Source organism: Anolis sagrei, chromosome 3 (genome assembly GCF_037176765.1).
Source record: "Anolis sagrei isolate rAnoSag1 chromosome 3, rAnoSag1.mat, whole genome shotgun sequence".
NCBI classification, from domain to species: Eukaryota; Metazoa; Chordata; class Lepidosauria; order Squamata; family Dactyloidae; genus Anolis; species Anolis sagrei.
In genome coordinates this window covers 263278083-263300564 of record NC_090023.1, presented here as the reverse complement: position 1 = coordinate 263300564, position 22482 = coordinate 263278083, and the positions used below count along the sequence as shown (strand labels likewise).

Sequence of the window (22482 nt, the reverse complement as noted above, 5' to 3'; positions counted from 1 at the left end):
AACGCTTGTTTAAAAAGTCAAGTTTTTACTCTTTTACTGAAGGTCAGGAGGGAGGGACCCGATCTAACGTCACTAGAGAGGGAGTTCCACAGCTGAGGGGCCACCACTAAGAAGGTTCTGTGTCTTGTCCCCACCAGGCATTCTTGTGAGGAAGGTAAGCTAGGCCGGAACCGTTTAGGGCTTTATAGGCTAAAGCCAGCACTTTGAATTGTGCCCAGTAGCAAACTCCAGATGATTTCAGTCAGTGGCTTCATGTAGATGTTAAACAACATGGGGGACAGTATCGATCCCTGCGGGATCACACAAAACAAAGGTTGTGGGGTCGAGCAGGTTTCCCCAGCAACACCTTCTGGAAATGATCCTCTAGAAAGGAACGGAGCCACTGCAAGACAGTACCTCCAAGGCCCATTCTTCCGTATGAGAATGTGCACATGAGAGAATGATTGTGCTTACTTGGTACCAAGTCAATGCATGATGAAAATTATTGAAACCCAGATCTGATAGCTTTGGATAGTCTTTCAATAGCTATAGTCTTAAATTGCACATTATTGAGTTTCTCCTCTTCTCTGGATAAGAACGAACTGCTTTTGCTTGACGTGTTATTTTTTATGGTGCAGTTTCTAACAGATAAAATCTTCTCCTGTCCGCATATTATATCTCCGGGGGGAAATCTGGTGCAACTCTTCACAACTTATAGAACGCCCTCCCTAGAGATATCAGATTGGCCACCTCCCTCTTGTCTTTTAGAAGGAAAATCAAGACCTGGTTATGGGACCAAGCGTTTGATTAGTGAGCAGCAAGTGGAAAAAGATCACACAACTTATGGCAATGAATTGACCCAGACTGGTTTTTGGATTTCAATATTAATGGATGTGTCTTAATTAATTGTTTTAATTGTTGTTTTAATTTTAAATATTTTGATTGTGCTGTGGTTGTTTTATGATGCTAACATCATCATGCTTTTGTTAGGCCACCATGAGTCACCCTTCGGAGGGAGAAGGGCGGGGTATAAATATAGGAAATAAATAAATAAATAAATAAACTTACCTTTTCCTTCTGATATTTTTTCAAAAAATGGAGTCACCCCCCGATCCAATAATTCTTCTGAGTGATCAACCATTCCTTCTTTCACAGCATCGAATCCAGACAGGAATACCATTGGAAAATGACCCAGCCAAAGAGTGAAAACATTTCCATATTGTTTTGCTGCCTGCATTTGGATCAAAGCAAGGAGAAGAAAGTTATAAACACATGAAGCAAACTATTTCAGAACAAGAAATAAAATGCTAGCCATCTTCAGATCTTTACCTCTGAAGTTTCTGTCCATGAAAAACTTCCATTTATGTGCCCTGATTCCCCTGACAGCTGACTTTTATCACAAAGACTTAATTCTGGAATGGTCTCTCTCAAACCCTTCCTCATATATTCCAAACTCATGGACGCATCCTCTCAAGAAAGGGAGGATCTGTGGATCCCTTTCCTTGGGATGGCTTATACCCACACATGAAAGCAAGCTTATGGGGCTCCTCTGTAAAATGCAGGAAATCTTTCGCCTCCGTTTCTATTCGAGATGAACTTCCAGAAACAGTCAATGTAAGACTTTCCTTAACTAACTCCCCCAGGGTTATTTTGTTTCCAGAGTTGGGGGATTCAAGTAAAAAGGGTGTTCCAAGACCTAGTCACCCACCCACTATTAGAGAGACTTGTAGTAGGGCGCCAATCCGGGAAACCCTCAGACAGTCCCCAGGGGCCCCTTGTCTTTGATCTATCGGCCTACAATAGTGAAGTAGACCTCCACTTAAGGTCCCTCATGCCATCAAACTTTAGTCAAATAGAGCTCCAAACCCTGTCTCTAGATCAGCCCACTCCATCAAAATTTAGTCAATACAGCCCCTAATCTTGCCCCTGAACCAGCCCACTTCATCAAAATCTAGTCAATTAGAGTCCCTAACCTTTTCCCTAGACCAGTCACCTCCATTAAAATTTAGTCAAATAGAGCCCCAAACCCTGCTCCTAGACCAGCCCACTTCATTAAAATTTAGCCAATTAGAGCCTCAAACCCTGTCCCTAGACCAGTCACCCCCATCAGAATTCAATCAGACAGAGCCCCAAAACATGCCCCTAGACCAGCCCTCCCTGGTCTCAAAGTTTCCACCAGTTTGTCCGTACAGGAAGCCACTCTTGAGAGTTCCCTGTAGAGAACGCCCTCCCCCCAATTGAATGCTGACAGCTGACTGCCTACCCCTTTAAGTCCATTGGATGATGTCCCCGTGGGAGGGTTGTCCAGGGAGCGGGGGTCCACTATAGAAGTTGTGCCTGGGAGATGTAGATGCTTTCGCAAATGCCATTCCAGGGAGAAGCACAACAGAGCATTTGCGACCCTGAGGCGAGATAGGTCCAAGTGCCTCCATGACAGACCACTCGGACTCAAGGTCCTGCTGCTAAATGCTAGGTCCATAAATGGTTAAACAGCAGCCATCCAGGATTTGATTCTGGATGAACAAGTGGACCTAGCATGCATCACTGAGACCTGGTTGGATGAGCTGGGGGCAGGGTCAACCTCACCATGCTCTGTCCTCAAGGTTTTGGGGTGCATCAGCAGGCCAGACCCGAGGGCGGGGAGGAGCGGTTTCAGTCGTCTTCCGTGATTCCATCTCCCTGGTCAGGTACCCCTTGATGCAATGTTCTGGGTTCGAGAGTGTTCACTTGAAAGTGGGTAACCGGGACAGCTTGGGGATTTTGCTGGTGTACCGACCACTCCGCTGCACAGCAGTCTCCCTGCCTGAGCTTGCAGGGGTGGTCTCTGACTTGGCGTTGGAGTCCTAGTGGCTAATAGTACTGGAGGATTTCAATGTCCACAAGGAGTCCACCCTGTCCAGTGTGGCTCAGGACTTCATGGTTGCCATGACAACCATGGGGCTGTCCCAAGTGGTATCAGGTCCCACTCATGTAGGTGGTCATACTCTGGATCTGGTCTTTATTGCGGACGGGGGTAACTTCAGTGTGGAAGAGCTAAAAATTCTTCCATTGTCATGGACCAACCATTACCTGATCAGTCTTAGGATTACCGCAACCTCAAACCTCTGCAGGGGTAGAGGACCCATTAAGATGGTCCGCCCCAGGAGGCTTATGGATCCAGAAAGATCCATGTCTCTTGGGGCGGACCATCTTAATGGGTCCTGTACTGATGTCTCTTGGGGATTTTCCTGCCATGGTGGCTGACAATCCTGTCGAAGCCCCCAAACGTCCCCTCTCACTGCACAAAGTCAATCCACCCCCCTGGTTTACTGGAGAGCTGGCAGTGATGAAGCAGGCGACACGGAGACTAGGGCACCACTGGTGGAAAACTCGAAAAGCAGTTTACCGAACATGGGCTGGAGTCTCTCTTAAGGCCTATAAAGGCAGTCAGAAAGACTTACTCAACTGCCTGCATTGTGTCTACATCTAAAAGGCCTGCAGAGTTGTTTTGGGTGGTTAGGGAGCTCCTTCACCCCCACCAGGGTGAGGAGAACCTTGACCCCCTGGCAACTCGATGTGGAGAGTTCGCACATCATTATGCAGATAAAGTCACTCAACTGCATTCCTACTTAGACACCGGTTTTGATGCAGTGTCCATGGATGTAACTGAGGTACCTGTCTGTCTGGTTTTGATGTATTCGCTGCAACCTATCCAACCTGATGACATGGACAAGATTCTTGGAGTGGTGAGAGCAACCACTTGTGCCCTGCACCCTTGCCCTTCTTGGCTAATCAAGCTTGCCAGTGGGGGATTGGCCGAATGGATCTCAAAGATTATAAATACCTCTATGGAACAGGGACATATTCCATTGAGCCTGAAAAATGCAATTGTGAGACCATTACTCAAAAAGGCGTCCCTAGATTCCTCAGTCCTAAATAACTGCCGGCCAATTTCTAACCTCCCTTTCTTGGGCAAGGTTCTAGAGCGGGTGGCTGCCTCCCAACTCCAGGGATTCTTGGATGACATTATCTAGATCCATCACAGTCTGGTTTTAGACCTGGCCATTTTACTGAAACAGCTTTGGTTGCCTCTGAAAAGAGCTTGACAGTGGGAGTGTCTCCCTGTTGGTTCTCCTGGATATCTCAGCGGCTTTTGATACCATCGACCATGGTATCCTTCTCATGCAGCTCTCCGGAAGGGGTCTTGGGGGCATTGCTCTGCAGTGGCTCTGTTCCTTCCTGGAGGGTCGCTCCCAGATGGTGAAGCTGGGAGATACCTGCTTGGACCCATGGCCTTTGACCTGTGGCATCCCGCAAGGTTCCATTCTATCCCCCGTGCTTTTCAATATCTACATGAAACCACTGGGTGAGGTTATCTGGAGTTTTGAAGTTGGGTGCCATCTGTATGCAGATGACACCCAACTCTACTACTAATTTCCACCAAATTCCAAGGAAGCCTCCCAGACCTTGAACCAGTGTCTGGCAGCTGTGATGGACTGGATGAGGGCTAACAGGTTGAAGCTTAATCCAAACAAGACAGAGGTCCTCTTGGTTAGTCACGGGGCCGACTGGGATATTGGGTGGCAACCTGTACTCGATGGGGTTACACTCCCCCTGAGGGCGCAGGTCCGTAGCTTAGGGGTCCTCCTGAATTCAATGCTGTCGCTTGATGCTCAGGTGTTGCCCGTGGCTGGGAGGGCCTTTGCACAACTCAAACTTGTGCGCCAGCTGCGACCTTACCTTGTGAAGGCTGATTTGGACAGGCCTTGGTTACATCCAGACTGGACTACTGCAATGCACTCTACGTGGGGCTGCCCTAGAAGACGGCCCGGAACTTTCAACTGGTACAACGGGCAGCAGCGAGGCTCCTTACTGGAGCAAACTATAGGGAACGTACAACGCCCCTATTAAAACAGTTTCATTGGCTGCTGATAAGTTGCTGAGCCAAATTCAAGGTGCAGGTCATAACCTATAAAGCCCTTAACGGTTCAGGCCATGCCTATCTCCGCGATCGCATCTCCTGCTATGAACTGGCTCGAACTCTAAGATCTTGCAGGGAGGCCTTCCTTTTGCTCCCACCACTGTCACAAGTACAGTTACTGGGGACGAGAGAGGGCCTTCTCGGTGCTGCCCCCCCTCCCCCCCGCCTCTGGAATGCCCTTCCAAGGGAAATAAGACAGGCCCCATCCCTCCCCTCCTTTCATAAGAGCTTGAAGACCTGGTGGTTTCAACAAGCCTTTGAAAATGACCAGTTCTTGTCCAGCCCAAACATTGTTGAATATGACCTTGCACTCTTACCTATTACACCGGTCATCGCTCTGATAGGCCCTGGAAATGAGCAGCCACAGACCCGCTAATAGTACCTGCTATTATCGTTAGCCTGTTATAGCACTGTACTAAATTCCCGGTCCCCTCATATTTTGGGTTCACACTAGCCTTGGCCCAGCTTTTTAATTGCTCTGAATAGGCAGGATTGTTGTTCCATTAATTTTATGTTGTTTTGTTAATTTTATGTTATGCTTTGGTGATGTTACTTGGAAACCACCCTGAGTCTCCACAGGGTGAGAGAGCGGTATATAAATAAAGTTTTATAATAATAATTATTATTAATCCTTTTTAAAATTTTCTAGGACATCCTAAGTGTTTATTTCATATTTCTATTACAAGCTTATTTTGCACTGGTCATGCTGCACTCTGTTTGATATAGATACAAACCCATGAAAAATACATTACAGGAGATACTTAAGCGAGTAGGGATAACTCAAGCTATCATTAATGAAAATGCTTTAATTCCCACTTTGTTGCCTATCTAGAGTTGACAAGACCCACTGTTGAATTTATAGACCTACCGATAGGCTACTAAGGGTATTGCATGTCCAGCAGTGACGTCCTGCCAATAACCACCACAATGAATACGGATGAACATATAACTAGCTTAATGAAAATTTCTGAACAAATTAGGTCAAAGCTTTTTTGGTTACACCAACATTATAAGGATGGTCCCAGATGAGTCCCAGCTTCAGATATTGACCAACCCAGATCCATGAGCTACCCCTTCCAATCTGTTGCTTGAGAAAGGCCACTTGGCAAGGCAGGACCACAAAGGGGATGGGAGCAACCAAGTTCCCCCTAAGGGAACCCCCCCCCCCATTCTTTACAAATGCCTGATAGACATTGACAACATTGTTCTGGATCTGAGGCCCATGCCAATTGTCCTCTCCCAAAGTTGTGATGGATAGTAAACAGCACAAACACAAGCAGCCAATAAGAACAGTTCACATGCTACCCTCATCTTTACATGCAGTACATTCTTCATACAGTCATCATGATCAGTGGCCACCGATTGCATGGGGAAGATATACCTGCACCGATACATCACTGGACCTAAGCCCATTGAGCATTCTGTCATTACAGTATTCTCTGTAACCTGCATTATAATTGCAAACTGTTCAGCTATAAGACCTGCTCAACAACTATAGAAGACCCTCCAAAGGGGGCAATGAATAATTAGAATAATTATATGAGGACTTTTGCTTATCTGTGGTAATCAATATCATAAACATTATTCATAGATAGATATATATATTGGCTAATAAGTTATTGTTATTGTCAGTGTTAGTGTATTTCATTCCTTCTTCCAATGTGCTCCAGGGAAGCCAAGAGGTTGGATACTCCTGGGCTAGGAGATTCTGAGAGATGTTTTTCAGTTAAACAATACTTCCAAACTCTGACAAAAAGATTAGATAGATTAGATTAATATTAACACTACTACAGCCAAACATACTCATAATATATCATGGCCGGAATCACTGGCTTGTTGTAGGTTTTTTCGGGCTATATGGCCATGGTCTAGAGGCATTCTCTCCTGACGTTTTGCCTGCATCTATGGCAAGCATCCTCAGAGGTAGTGAGGTCTGTTGGAACTATGTAGTCTCACATGGTGGTTGGGAGAGTGGTCCAGCATTTCTGTGTTCTCAGATAAAATGCTGTGTCCAGGTTGGTTCATCAGGTGCTCTGCTATGGCTGACTTCTCTGGTTGAAGTAGTCTGCAGTGCCTTTCATGTTCCCTGATTCGTGTTTGGGTAATTCTGCTGCATTTGGTGGTCCCTATGTAGACTTGTCCACAGCTGCATGGTACACGGTAGACTCCTGCAGAAGTGAGAGGATCCCTCTTGTCCTTTGCTGAATGTAGCATTTGTTGGATTTTCTTGGTGGGTCTGTAGGTGTTTTGTATGTTGTGTTTCCTCATCAGCTTCCCTATGCGGTCAGTGGTCCCCTTGATGTATGGCAAGAACACTTTTCCTCTGGGGGAATCTTCATCTTTATTCTCGTGGCTTGTTCTTGGTCTTGCAGCTCTTCTGATGTTTGAGGTGGAGTATCCATTGGCCTGTAGAGCCCAGTTGAGGTGGTTCAGTTCATCTTGAAGGAGGTGGGGCTCCTGTGTCAGACTACACAGAGAAGCCATTGAAATCCACAAGCATGTGGACAATTTCAACAGAAAGGAGGAAACCATGAAAATGAACAAAATCTGGCTACCAGTATTAAAAAAAAACTCTAAAATTACAACAGCACAACAACAGAGAGGAAGCAGGCAGGGACAGGTAATTACCTCTCAACAAAGGTTTGCCCCAGGCACAGTTAGGCCATTGTATGCTAATCAAGGTGGTCAGTTGAAACATTCACACCTAGCTCCAGCAGAGAAGAGTCCTTTGTCCCAACCTGGTCATTCCACAGATATATAAACCCTTTTGCCTAGTTCCAACAGACCTCACGACCTCTGAGGATGCTTGCCATAGATGCAGGCAAAACGTCAGGAGAGAATGCCTCTAGACCATGGCCATATAGCCTGAAAAAACCTACAACAACCTATACTCATAATAATTTTTATATCAAACCCACAACTCTTTTGTTCTCAGTTATCAAGGGGGGGGGGGGATCACAAAGACCTTTACAAGCATTCTAATTCAGAGTCTTAAGTTATAGCTTAATTAGTTAAAAGTACCTTTATCGCCGTCATGCCATCAATTCCCTTTTCAAACGCAATTCGCCATAGGCCTCCAATGATGGGAAAGGCAAGAGGTCCAGGTGGGTAATGTCTTCGTGACCACAGTAGTTTCAGGAAGTATAACAGCAGAAGAATTGGCAGCAAAACACTCAAAGATAACTGGATCTCTGCCATTCTGATGTCTTTTCTTTAACCTTGAATATTTTCCACCAACTATGGGAGATATTGAAAGAAATTGGTTGGATCTTCTTTCTTCAGTGATGATGGCACTTCTCTCCCTCCCTCTCTCTTGCTTTCTCTCTCTCTGTGTTCTTCTTTCCAAATAACATCATTATATATTATTCCAGATATTAAAAAATCAACAGCCAAATCATATTCTGATGGCCTACCCAAGGAGATGTTTAATTGTGATGTGCCAAGAGTTGCTCATGCAAATTAGAATGGGATAGATTAGACCTAGATTTCTGCCATCTGAATATTTATTGTTAGCCATTAGTCAGGAGTTTTATGGGAGCTCCTGCCAACATAGGCAACCTATGCAGACACAAGATTGGCACCTGCACAGCCAGGGAGAAAGAGTGGTGTTCAGAGTGCATGCATTTCGACGTTCTGCTCCAGGTTGGCCCCTCAGTAAGTAGCTAGTATATATGAACCCAAATCAGGATAAGACCAATTTTGAGGCCATGTTGTCCGGATGCCCGACCACCGTCTCCCAAAACAGTTGCTCTACTCTGAACTAAAGAACGGAAAACAGAATGTTGGTGGACAGGAAAAGAGATTTAAAGATGGGCTCAAAGCCAACCTTAAAAACTCTGGCATAGACACTGAGAACTGAGAAGCCCTGGCCCTTGAGCACTCCAGTTGGAGGTCAGGTGTGACCAGCAGTGCTGTAGAATTTGAAGAGGCATGAATGGAGGGCAAAAGAAAGAAACATGCCAAGAGGAAGGCGCATCAAGCCGACCCCGACCGGGACCACCTTCCACCTGGAAATCAATGCCCTCAATGTGGGAGAAGATGCAAATCAAGAATAGGGCTCCACAGTCACCTACGGACCCACAGCCAGAACACCGACCTTGGAGGACCATCATCCTCAGACTACGAGGGATCGCCTAAGTAATAGTTCTATATGTATCTTTGTTTTTGTATATGCATATTTTCAAATGTTTTGTCTTTCTTTCTTTTAGACTTTGTTTCTTCTCTATTTGCATTGTAAATGCCATTCTTTCTCCCAAAAATGAATAAAAAAATATCCTTTCTAAAAATGGCAAGCTGAAGGATCTACATAGCACTATAAGGTTGGAAGCAATCAAAAGGGTCATGGTGTTCAGTCCCCTCAGATTCAGGACTATGCAATGATAGCATTCCCAACAAATGGCCACCCAGTCTCTGACAAACAGACCTTGCCATCAAGAAGTTTTTCCTGGTCACTATTTATTTAGTTATTTAGTTATTTGCTTTAATTTTATCCCACCATCTCCTGACTAATTGACTCCAGATAGCTAACAATAAATATTTAAAAATGCTAATTTAAAACAATAACATATACATATAAATATAAAAAATCAGTTCAATATTATTAAAAGCATTACACATTAAAATATTAAAATGTATTAAAACTTTAGCCCCTTGTTAATATTCCAATCACACTGTCTTCAAATGACTGCCTCGACTCATAAATTACTGCTAGCACAGGAATGTTTTTACCTGCCTACAAAAGGCAAGTAAGGAGGGGGACACCCTGACCTCTCTAACAAAATGGTTTCAGAGTCTGGGAGCATCCACTGAGAAGGGTGGTGGGACAGAAAGATTATTGTAATTTTTTAATTTTTATCTCTGGTTTCTTATTGATATTTCCTTTGAGTTTCTTCTATAATTCACTAATATAGATCTCTTTATTTTCTTTTTTAATGAAATCTAAATATTTTGTCCAGTCTGTTTTTTTGGTCACTTAATAATAACCAGACCATTATTAAGTGTGAAGATTTTCAACTTGGGGAGACCTGGAAGTTTATTTCTTGCATTAATTTTCTTTCTTTTTCTTTTTTTCTTTTCTTTTCTGACTTTCCTCAAAGGATTGTTCCCACTCTTTTTATGTAAAATAATGGAAAAATAAGCTGTGTATCAGTTTTCCTCTTTAAGCTCTCTGTGTGTGTGTTTAGGTTTCTAAGCACACATAGAGTACAAAATAGTAATTCAAATGGAATGTAACTAAGTATGTACTACAGTGGCTAAATGCAGCTTCTTTTGATTGACCATGAATACCCCTGTCTTGTCTGAATTAAGTTTCAATTTTGTGAGCATCCCTCCAAGAAATAATGAAGAAGTGAAGACGAGTTCCTCCAAGACCCATCCCAGAGAGGCAACTCAAAAGGATACCAAGATAGATGGTAGCAAAAACTGCTGAAACGCCCAGAAGAACCAACAGGGAGACTCTCCCCATTTACAGTTCCCTGTGTAGGTCATCCACCAATGTGACCAAAGCTATCTCTGTGTCCTGACCAGGCCTGAAACCAGACTGAAATGAAACCATGAACAGACTAGCCACTGCTAATCCACTTGAAAAGCTAGATATATCCTTAGAGATGAGGCCACTTGAAACAGGAATTTCCAGGAGACTTGAGTTTGATTCCAAATGATGCCTGATCTGAAAAATATTCTCTAAGGGCCCAATTTAAGTCCCAAAATTGGTTCCTATTCCCCCCAGTTTTTGGCCTTAACTGTCGAATTATTTCTGATCTGCGTAAACATTGGGCCTCTCGACAGTTCTGGCTTTTTTCCAGATGGCGACTGGTCTTATCTATCTCCTCATTAACTCTACCAGGTGTCAAGCTATCTTGCAAACTTAAGCCTGGAGAAGGGAGTAAACTTTCTTCCCTTGCTCTGACAGCAACTTTCTCATGAGAACTTAGCCTTTCCCCTGACCCCTCTTGATCAGTGTCTGCAGTAACCTTATTGTCCAAAGTGTCTCCATTTTGCACCTCATCCTCATTGATCACATCAGTCTCACTATCCAAATCAGACCCAGAAACATCAGGAGGGGGGGGGGACACAATAACAGATTCAGGCTCAAACACCAGCTGAGTCCCAACAGTGATATTAATAAAATCCTTTCTGAAAACTTCTTTTTTGCTCACCTCTAAAGCTTTGCTATTTTTATTAAGGTCTCTCCTTTTTTTACCTGGAGTCTACACTTTGAACATGTCCTAACAGTCCTGTTCCGAAGAAGGAAAAGTGTGTTTGGGAGGGAGGGAGAGAGTGAAATTAATGAAGTCATTTCTGGAAACTTCTTTTTTGCTCACATGTCTGAACATGTTGAAATTTGGTATGCTAACAGATTGGTGTAAAAATGAGGGAGGGGCTTCCCCAGTGCCTGTTTTCCACATATTGTGCAATCACGTCCACCATTAATGAAGCGATTCTGAAGTTTTGGAAGTTTCGGAAAGTTCCGACTTTTTTCCAAAAAAAATCGGGAATGACTTTAGAATCAAACCACCAGTGCTCCCTACATCCGAAATGAGTTTTGAACCTTTTTTTTAAATCAACCAAGCCTAGTAACCATTAATGGTGTGGTAGCCGTTAGGAGAAAAATAAAATAATAAAGGGAAATCATAATAATTTAGAATAAAATAAAAGATTTTTGTTCCTACTTGAATCTGAGAAGACCAGTTTTAAATTTGCAAGCATGCAAAACCTGCAGATGATTGACACGAGGTCAGGTTGCACTAGCCATGTTTGCTCTAGCCTGTTTATTCTAGCCGATGTGGACATAGATATGAAGTAAACAAGAGAAATTTGGCAGGACAAAGAAATCAATATATCGATCCAAGACTTGGAACATCTAAGGTCATATGGTGAGAGAGCGCCATCTTCTGACTACTTAATGTAAATAGCAGGCAATTTTAGAAGAGTTTCATCCTAGTGTTTTTCCTTCATGATTATTCATATAAAGAAATAAGTTAATGAAGTTATTAAGGCTGAATTTAACTAAAAGGAGATTGCCTTGATCAAATCTTATGTTATAAGTATGTAAAAGTTATAATTCAATTAGAGATTTAAAGGAATTAAACATATACGTGTCATCTTAGGGTAACGGGTGAAAGTTGAGATAAGTTATATAACCGAGCAGATGTTTGGGGTCACAACGTGCCTGCCAAGACCTGATAAAGATGTCCTCTGCAACTATACATGGAAAACACCTGTTAATGATTGTATGTGTAAATGTCAGATCCTTTCTGCGCATGTGTAGACAAGTGACTTTATGCTATAAAAACTGGAACAATTGCGACTTCAAACTTGTGACAGACTTTTGATCTGTACACCCTATCTTGCTTGATAGTAAAGCCTGAAATCCATTGCCGTCTCCATTCTCTTCCTTCCTGATTGTACTCTAATTATCTCGGGTAACATATATTCTACAACAATGGTGTCTTCAGAACAGGTCTTACCACGGCTTCCCCAAGCATGTTTGGACTCTGCCTTCATTCAGAGAAGCATTCATGTCATCCCCCCGCCCCCCAGCCTGCTTTAATAAGCCTGGAGGGGCAAACATCTAGAACACATGTGGATCCTATCTACATCTCAGGCTGCACAAATAGGAAAAGATCCATCAACACTGGACAAGCAGGTGCAAAAGTCAGATGCAAAGGTTACATCCATCAAAACTGTTTCAACTTCGACATCCAAGTAAGCGGAAATCCAAGAGACTTATCTTCAAAATAGTGGGCAAATTATTTGAAGCACGCTGTTGAGTGGGTTACAGTCTCTTTTCAGAAAGATTGTACTAGAGCCCTAATCACCCGAAACAGCTCTACTGATTGATTCCATGCCAATGCAATAATTTTTATTAGAAATGCCTTTTTGTTGTCTTTATTGCACCACTGTAGATAGATTTTTACCTATTTTCATTTGAGTTTTTTTGCTATGGTCACACCAGTCTCTTTCTTTAAGTTGAACCTCTTTTTGCTTTAGTTTGAATTCATTGCTCTATGTCTTAGTCTATGGAGCAGCAGAAAACAAGCTTGCTCATTTGTTTAATATTTTGTTGTTGCTGCTGCTGTTGTGTGGTTACAGCAAACCTATGAGATTTTCTGAGGCTAAGAAGATGTGACTTGCCCAAAATCAACCAATGGGTTTTCATGGCCAAGCTGGGCTTGGCCATGAAAGTTGTAGTCTATTGTCCAAACCATTACATCATGCTGGCTTCATCTTTGATATACATCTGAAAGCAGAATAGAGAGCTGTTATTACTTCCTTCAGTCTATAGTCTTACTGGAATCACACTAGCTTTTAAACCTGCCATATCACACTGTTGACTCATGCTCAGCTTGTAGCATACTAAGACTTCTACATTTTTCATACATACAGTCGCCAAGCCAGGTGTCACGCATCCTTTGACACCCAGTCTCCGTTTGAGAAAGTCTGCAAAGAAAATGGAAACATATGCTGTAGGTGTGTGACCCCTGGGGGGAAAGGGATTTGGGGAGTAATTGGCTCTGGCCCCATGAGGTTGCCCACCCCTGAGAGAAAGGGACACCGCTAGACACTTTTTGTCTGGCTGCTGCCATTACATAACTTTGTTGGGGGAGACAAGAGGAATACAAGTCATGCAGACTGTGGAGTTTCACCTGGATGTAATTTTGTGCTCTGCCTCCCCAAACAGGATCTTGGAACATCAAAGTTCATAATGATGACATATATGGAGGCCAGAGCAAAACACTCATTTTGGATTTCACATAAGAATAAAATAAAATAATAACAAATTTGATAAAGTCTTTGGATGTAATGTGCAACCATGAAGTATTTTAGAAAACAGAAAACTTACATGATCCCTGTGCAAAAACTATGAGCTGACATTTTTTATGGCGCCGTGGAACAAAAATAATTACACAATGCTGCTGTAATTGTAAGTCAACTTGCAAGCTTACCACTAGTGAGAATGAGTTCAGATTATTTATGGGAGGTTTAGCACTCATGAATAAGTATTAGAAAATGATTATATTAATTCTTGTTTACAAATAGGGTTGCCATTTCTCAGTGCATGGGCCACAGTCCCCAGTTTTGTGGGTCATCTCCAAATAGGAAAGAAGGATGCAAATTGCTGCAGTTTAGAAAGAAGCCCCAGGAAAGGGATGGGGGAATGTCTGGGTATTTACTTAGTTCCGAGTTGCTGTAGTACCTGAGTTCACCTTCCATTCTCCACATTCTTTACCTGTTGCACTGCTGCAAATGATGCTCTGAAGGTCCTGGAAATAATCATCAAATCTAAAAAGGATATGCACAAGTTTCAGAAAGAACTACAGGCAGTCCTTGAGTTCTAAACATCCAACTTACAAATGACTCCTAGTGACCTTCGACCTGCGTGACCGTATCTCACTCCACGTACCAACACGGGCCCTTTGTTCCTCAGGGGAGGTCCTCCTTTCGCCCTTACCAATCTCACAAGCTCGTCTTGTGCGCACAAGAGAGAGCCTTCTCTTCTGTGGCCCCCCGACTTTTGAACTCTTTACCTGGTGAGATCAGGAAAGCCCCTTCACTGGAAACATTTAAAAAGAATCTCAAAACCTGGCTTTTCCTCTGTGCCTTTGGAGAGTAGGTGCTCAGTATGATTTTTTATATCCCCTCAACATTTTTGGCTAATGGAGTTTGTGCCCTCCAAATAGGATGTTTTTGCCCCATAACTTTGTGTGTTTTATGAGTTCCATTTACACTTCCTGCTCCTATTTTATCTCATTATAGTCTGTTAATTGTTTTTATTCGGAATATGTGGCCCACCCATTGTCATTTCTATCATGATTATGTTTATTGGTATTTTATTTTATTTTATTTTATTATCATTTATTATTTTAATGTCATTTTGATAATTTTGTTGTTGTCTGATGTATATGCTTTGATTTTATTGCTGTATTATTTTGTCCGGCCTTGGCCCCAAGTAAGCTACACCGAGTCCCCATTGGGGAGATGGTAGCGGGGAAAAATAAAGATTATTATTATTATTATTATTATTATTATTATTATTATTAAGAATGGGGTGAGACAACAGAAAGTGAGAGAAATATTTTTTCTTCATAGTCTCTGTGAATCACACAACCTTCTAGAACAGGCATGGGTGAACTTTGGCCCTCCAGACGTTGCCTGTTATTAAATCACTAGATAGAAAAGTCTTGGTGGTAACCCCGTCCACCATCCCAACTCGTGACTATGAATTGACCCAGACTGGGAGTTTGGATTCTGATTTAAACAGGCGTGTTTTAGTCAATTGTTTTAATTACTGTTTTTAATATTTTCAATGTATTGTCGAATGTAAGCATCATATGGTGCATCTGTGAGGCCGCCCTGAGTCCCCCCTCCCCTTAGGGATGATAAGTGTGGGATATAAATATAGGAAATAAATAAATAAATAAATAAACAATCCCAAAACTATATAAGGCAGGTTGCCACCAAAACCCCTCAGTTCCAGTTCAGAAACCTTCACCCTAACTGGCCACAAACTACCCTGAGATATGCCATGAGTCAACTCTAATACTAAAAATAAAGTTAAAAGTAAACCTCAACCACATATTACTAAACCACCTCTACTAACACCATACAACAATGAAACACTACCAAAATCACTAAGAAGTGCAAAGAAACCATTAGATTCACCCCAACTATTCCAATTGGGTGAAAGACATGGCCTTCACCAAATACGATGTAAGGTACTGCTACCAAAACAGCACACCCAACAAAGTCAATTCCAACAGATCAATCCCCCAGTCCTTCAGAAAATGGGTCAGAAGCCAGCATGACTGTGGGGCGTAACATTGCACATAACTGAATACGTGATGCCACACCACATATGTAGTTTTCTGTCGCCACTTTAATACCTGGGACGTACTCCGTTTCTGTCCTTTTACAAGTGCCTTTCTTCTTGACTCAGTGAGGGGAAAAAGAATTTCCTTTCTAAATCCCTTTACCGCCTTGTACTGCTGCAGTTTCCCTTTTAAATTGGCTGGGGCTTTCTTGTGAGCTGTTCAACCTTTGTGCTTTATATCACAGGCTTGAGACACTCCGGTAAGCAACAAAGTAACAAAGTTTATTTATAGCTTCTGGTTCCAATGCTTTATGGTTACATTTGTATTTTGTTACAGTCTCGAGTCTTACATTCAGTATCATTCACTCAGTTAACTTTTCCTATGAAACCCTCACTGTCTCACATCAACAAATATGTTACTTTCCTCATATTCCCTTGGCTGAACTATATTCTGACTTAGGCCACACTGGCGACTTCTTATTTTTCCTTAAACCTTAAACTCTATTTCCCAACTGCTTCTCTCTAACCAAGGTTTCTAACTGCTCCCCACTTTTTTTTAACTGACCAACTCTAACTGCTTCTTTCAAACTTGACTCCGCCCCTTTAGAATGTTCAGTTCTGTAACTGCCATTCTGGCTCAGCGGCCTTTTCAAATCCTGGCATACTCTCATCTGCATATGACCAATCGGCTTCACATATGCAAATTAATCCTGCCTTCACTGTTGCTACCCTATTTGAGCCAATTCTTCCCTATCAGCCATATTGTAACCTAGAGCTACACACCAAAAATACAACATAGATCATAAAATTCGCTACAACGACCTAATAGGGAAACACCACCAATATTCCACCAAAATAAATTAAAAAGTAAACTAAAACACAAAGATCCACCAAACTCAACCAAAACCTCACAACCAACAAATGCACATAATACAAGCCCTGTTGCCTCAAAATAAGGAGATGGATGAAAAGTAACCACAACTAGACCGCCCGTTAAACAAACAAAAAATAAAACAAAAATCAAAAATAAACCATACCAGGATTAATGATTTGAAAAACCACTGTTGTTCAACTACAAAAACAATGACAACCACACAAAAATCCCACCCTATTTTTAAAATCATTAATGGATCATTTATTGGCTTACCCACACCTTCAAACATCTCAGCATGATGAAAATTTCAGCTCACTTTTAGAAATATGCCTAATTGTAGAATTCATGACAAGCCTATGTATACTCATGCACTATATAGAAGACATTTCGTCAGCATTTACTTCTATTGCCCACATCTCCTGCCATGTCCCATACAGATGACTTATCCAAAACATCCATGCTAATGGAGCATCTACATTTATTTGCATTGGATGAGGCTTTTACTAAGGCTCCTACATATTCAAAGAAACTTGAAACTATTATTAGTAATCGCTACAGCTTTCCTCGGATACATATTGTTATGAAGACAAACATAATTCTGAGGAACAACCATTAATACAATCCTGCTATCAGCAATTCCATACATAGGAACCTCCATAGTAGTCTGAGTCTGGGGTGATTTCTCAATTGATAATGCAACCTTAACCCGATTTTTCATATTCCCCTCCTTCTATCATTCATTATTGCAGGGACAAACATTATTCATTTACTCCTCCTCCATGAAACAGGATCCAACAACCCAAGAGAGATGCAATCAGACAAAATCCCATACTTCACATTTAAAGACCTACTAGGAGTAATCTTGATACTATTAATTTTACTTTTTTTTGGTGTCAGGAGCAACTTGAGAAACTGGAAGTCGCTTCTGGTGTGAGAGAATTGGCCATCTGCAATGACGTTGTCCAGGGGACATCCAGATGTTTTGATGTTTTACCATCCTTGAGGGAGGCTTTTCTCATGTCCCTGCACAGGGAGCTGGTGATGACAAAGGGAGCTCATCCATGCTCTACCCGAATTCCAACTTCCAAACTGTCAGTCTTCAGTCCTGCTGGCACAAGGGGCAATTTTACTATTTTACTATTACTAGCACTATTGTCCTCAAACCTGTTAGGAGACCCAGAAAGCTGATCACCAGCCAACCCACTAGTTACACCCCAACACATTAAACAAGAGTAATATTTCCTTTTTGCTTATGCAGTCCTACAATCTATTCCAAACAAACTAGGTGGGGTTGTAGCCTTACTTCTATGCATTTTAATTCTTATTTTTGTTCCTGTACTCCATACATCAAACCAACAAAGCAATATATTCCCCCCTATTTCACAAAATTATATTCCAAACTTTAATTGCAGACATACTAATTTTAACATGAAATAGAGGACAACCAGTAGAATGCCCATTTATTATTATTGGACAACTAGGCTCCACTCTATATTTCATGTTGTTGTTGTTGTTCATTCGTTCAGTCGTCTCCGACTCTTCGTGACCTCATGGACCAGCCCACGCCAGAGCTCCCTGTCGACCATCACCACCCCCAGCTCCTTCAAGGCTATATTTCATAGTATTCATTTGTATTATACCTATACTAGCAATGCTAGAAAATACACTTAAAATGATAATCTGTTCTTGTAGCTTAACTGCTACAAAGCACTGGCCTTGCAAATCAAAGATAGGCACCAAAACTGCCCCAAGGACATCAAAAGAACAAATTTAACTTTCCAACTTCGGCTTCCAAAGCCAATGATTTACTTAAACTATCCTCTAAAAGAGCCCCATAAGGAGCTCTTTTATGCCAACCTGTTTATCAAACTTTACCCTACAAATCTCCAGCAAAGGATCACTGCCTTGTCATGGTGCTGTGGCTTGAGCACCTCAATAATGCCACAAGCAAAACCATGAAGGGACATCCAAGACAGGACGGTCATGGCAAAGAGATCAGACCAAACACGATCCCTTGGAAAGGTAATGGCAACCCACCCCAGTATTCTTGCCAAGAAAACTAAATGGCTCAGTACAACCAGAGATACATCGGCATGCCATCAGAAGATGGGATTCTCAGGTTGGAAGATGGTCGAAATGCTACTGGGGAGGAGCAGAGGATAAGTTTAACTAGCCCCAGATGTGATGACGCAGCTAGCTCAAAACCAAAAGGAAGGCTAGCAGCCAATGGTGCTGGAGGTGAACGATGAATCCGATGTTCTAAAGATCAACACACCATAGGAACCTGGAATGTAAGATCAAGATGGATGGATGGTATCCTTGAAGTGACTGGCTTGACTCTGAAGGAGCTGGGGGTGGTGATGGCCAACAGGAAGCTCAGATATGATCTGGTCCATGAGGTCACAAAGAGTTGGAAGCAACTGAACAAATAAACACAAAACCCTACAAATAGGCCAGGAGCCCCATGGGGTCTCTTTTATGCCAACCTATATGTCAGATTTGCCCTACAACAGAGCCTCGGGATCCCGATGGGGCAAGTTAAAAGCAACCATACTATTAAACCTCACTCACCAGCCAGGCCAAATAATCAGCAAAACTGCCACAACATAGAACTAATTACCTATAATGTCCATTGTATATACATGTAGATCATGCATCTAGTTATTTTCCCCATGAATATTAAACAAGAATAAAATACATATATCAATACATAATACATACTATGTATATTGTACACCTAGTTATTTTCCCCATGAACATTATTTAAATATTACAAACTCAAAGAATAATAAAATAAATTGTGCAAGAGAAACTTTTCCACATGAATATCAAGCAAGGAAACACTATGGTCTCTCTTGGGAGAGAGTTCCACAGTCTGGAAGCAGCCACAGAAAAGACCCTCTCCCATGTTCCCACCAAATGCGTTTGAGTGGGTGGTGGGACAGAGAGAATCCCCCCCCCCCCAGTACATCAATGATGTTGACCAGGTTCATGGAAAGGATATGGTCCTTCAGATAACCTGGACTGAAGCCATTTAGGGCTTTGTGTGTCGAAACCAGCACTTTGAATTGTGGCTGGACATGTGTTGGCAGCCAATAGAGCTATCACAGCAGAGTTGTATGCCCCTTCTAGCCAGCCCTGATTCGCAGCCTCACTGCTGCTCTTTCGAACAACTGAAGTTTCTAGGTACTTTTGAAGGCAGCCCCATGTAGATTACATTACAGTGGTCAAACCAGGATGCAACCAAGATATGTACCACCATGGCCAGATCTGACTTCTCCAGGAACGGGCACAGTTGGGGGACAACACAGATCCCTGATTGACCCCACAGGCCAGCAGTCAAGCAGTCAAACAGGAGTCCCCCTGGACCACCTTCTGAGAACATTCCTCCAGGAAGGAACAGAGCCACTGAAGATTAGGACCTCCAAGGCCCATCCCAGAAAGGTGACTCAGAAGATACCCTTCTCAATGGTATTGAAAGCCATTGAACAATAACAGGGACACACTTCCCCTGTCCAGTTCTCTGCGTAGGTCATCCTAGGCTACCAGAGCTGTCTCTGTCTCATAAGCACGTCTGAAACCAGAATGAAATGGATCTAGAGAATCTGCTTCATCCAGGAACCCTAGGAGTTGTGAAGCTACCACACATTCAAGACCCTTGCCTAAAAATGGGAGATTGGAGAGCGATCTTAGTTGTCCAGTACAGAGGGGTCTAGGGAAGGATTTTGTAGAAGTGGTCTTACCACAGCCTACTTGAGGCCTGTGGGGACCCTGCCCTAATGTACTCACATCCCTGACCCATTCCACCAGTCCCCCTCGAAGCCTGTTTCATGAGCCAAGAAGGCAAGGGCCTAGAGCAGTGGTTCTCAAACTGTGCTGCTCCTAGTGTATGGTGGACTTCAGCTTCCAGAAAAACCAGCCAGTTTATCAACTGTTATGAAAAGTATGAATCAACACTAGACAAGCATGGGCCGGGGTTATTATTTATTTATTTATTTACATTATTTCTATCCCGTCCATTTCAGCCCGAAGGTGACTCAGGGCGGTATACACAGTCAGCACAATTCGATGCCAAAACAAAATACATACATTGATAAAGCAAAAACATTAAGTGCAATTAAACATAAACGACAGTGCATAATAACAATTTAAAAAGAAACTATGTCCTCTGTTCAAATCTTCATCCGTTACATTGCCTTGGCCATTCCTGGGTCAATTTCCAACTCTAGTTTGTCCACCGGAGCTGTATCAACTGTGGCATCGAAGTCGGACTGAATCTGAGTGCTCTTATCTGCAAAATAGTGGGCAAGCTCCACATAGCATGCTGTTGCATGGGCAACACTTTATTTTGGGCCAGGTTGGATTTGGCTTCTAACAACCCAAAACAGCTCTGTGAGCAGGGGCGGCTCAAACATTAAGCGGAGTAAGCTTTTGTGTAGGGCGCCGCATCACCAGGGGACGTTCTTGAGGGGGCCGGGTGCACAGGAGGGGCAAGAGGAACAGCCCTCAAAGGGACAGCAACAGCTCACCATACCCAGCATAGCCTTGCCTCCGTCCCATAAGTGCTCTCCTGTGACATCATCAGGAGAAGGCAGAGGATAAGCATGGCCCCTCCCTCCCTTCCTTCCTTCCTTCCTTCCTTCCTTCCTTCCTTCCTTCCTTCCATCCATCTCTTGCACCACAGGGATTGCTTTCTCTTTCTTCATCCATGAAAGTCCTGAAAGTGAATCCCTGATCCCTCACCTTTCTCCCTCCCTCCTTCTCATTGTTCAAGTTTTACCTACAGGCTGTGTTTTGTTGCCAGCCTAGAAAGACTAGCCTTTGTATTTTGTCACCTTAATGTTGCCCAAAACACAAATCAGAAAAAAAAGGGCAGGGGGAGACTGGATGGTCATCTGTTGGGGGTGCTTTGAATGTGATTTCCCTGCATCTTGGCAGGGGGTTGGGCTGGATAGCCCATGAGGTCTCTTCCAATTCTGTGATTAAGTGGGCCCTTCCACACAGCCCTATATCCCAGAATATCAAGACAGATCCACAATATCTACTTTGAACTGGGTTATTTAAGTCCACACTGCCATATAATCCAGTTCAATGTGGATTTTATGCAGCTATATGGAAGGGGGCTCAGATAACCCAGACCCCTTCCACACAGCTGAATGAAATCCCACATTATCTACTTTGAACTGGGTTATCTGAGTCCACACTGCCATATAATCCGGTTCAATTTGTTTTTATACAGCTGTATGGAAGGGGGCTCAGATAACCCAGGCCCCTTACACACAGCTGAATGAAATCCCACATTATCTGCTTTGAACTGGAATATATGGCAGTTTAGACTCAGGGCTTTTCCACACAGCAATATAACCCGGAATATCAAGGCAGATCATCCACAATATCTGCTTTGAACTGGGTTATCTGATGCCACACTGCCATATAATCCAGTTCAATGTGGATTTTATACAGCTGTGTGGAAGGGGCCTCAGATAACCCAGGTCCCTTCCACACAGCTGAATAAAATCCCACGTTTTCTGCTTTTTAACTGGAATATATGGCAGCGTGGAATTGGATAACCCAGTTCAAAGCAGATATTGTGGGATTTTCCACCTTGATGGTCTGAGTTATATGGCTATGTGGAAGGGCCCAGAGAAGGCCTTTTCATTGCCATGGTTCAGTGGTATGGCATGACAGGAGTTGTAGTGTTATAAGGTGTTTGGCCTTTTCTGCCAAAGAGTGCTGGTGCCTCCCCAAACTACAAGGGCCATGATTCCAGAACATTCAGTTGTGGTAGTTCAATCAAGCAGTGTCAGGGTGAAGTAGTTTGGTATCTCAACTGCCATAGCTCCATGCTATAGAATC

The 22482-nt window shown here is 42.8% G+C and overlaps 1 protein-coding gene and 1 pseudogene across 1 annotated transcript in view; one reads left to right on the top strand and one right to left on the bottom strand.

Annotated features, from left to right (window-relative positions):
- Nucleotides 1–8253, bottom strand: part of LOC132770438 (cytochrome P450 2J5-like) — a 37181-nt gene extending 28928 nt beyond the window's left edge. The window contains exons 1-2 of the mRNA XM_060767377.2: nucleotides 7961–8253; nucleotides 1048–1210 (exon numbers count right to left, since the gene is read on the bottom strand). Coding sequence (XP_060623360.2) covers nucleotides 1048–1210; nucleotides 7961–8137 — 340 coding nt within the window. The 5' untranslated portion in view covers nucleotides 8138–8253. The remainder of the gene's footprint in view (nucleotides 1–1047; nucleotides 1211–7960) is intronic.
- Nucleotides 8254–16992: 8739 nt separating this feature from the next.
- LOC132769800 (cytochrome b-like) lies at nucleotides 16993–17560 on the top strand (annotated as a pseudogene).
- Nucleotides 17561–22482: the final 4922 nt, after the last annotated feature.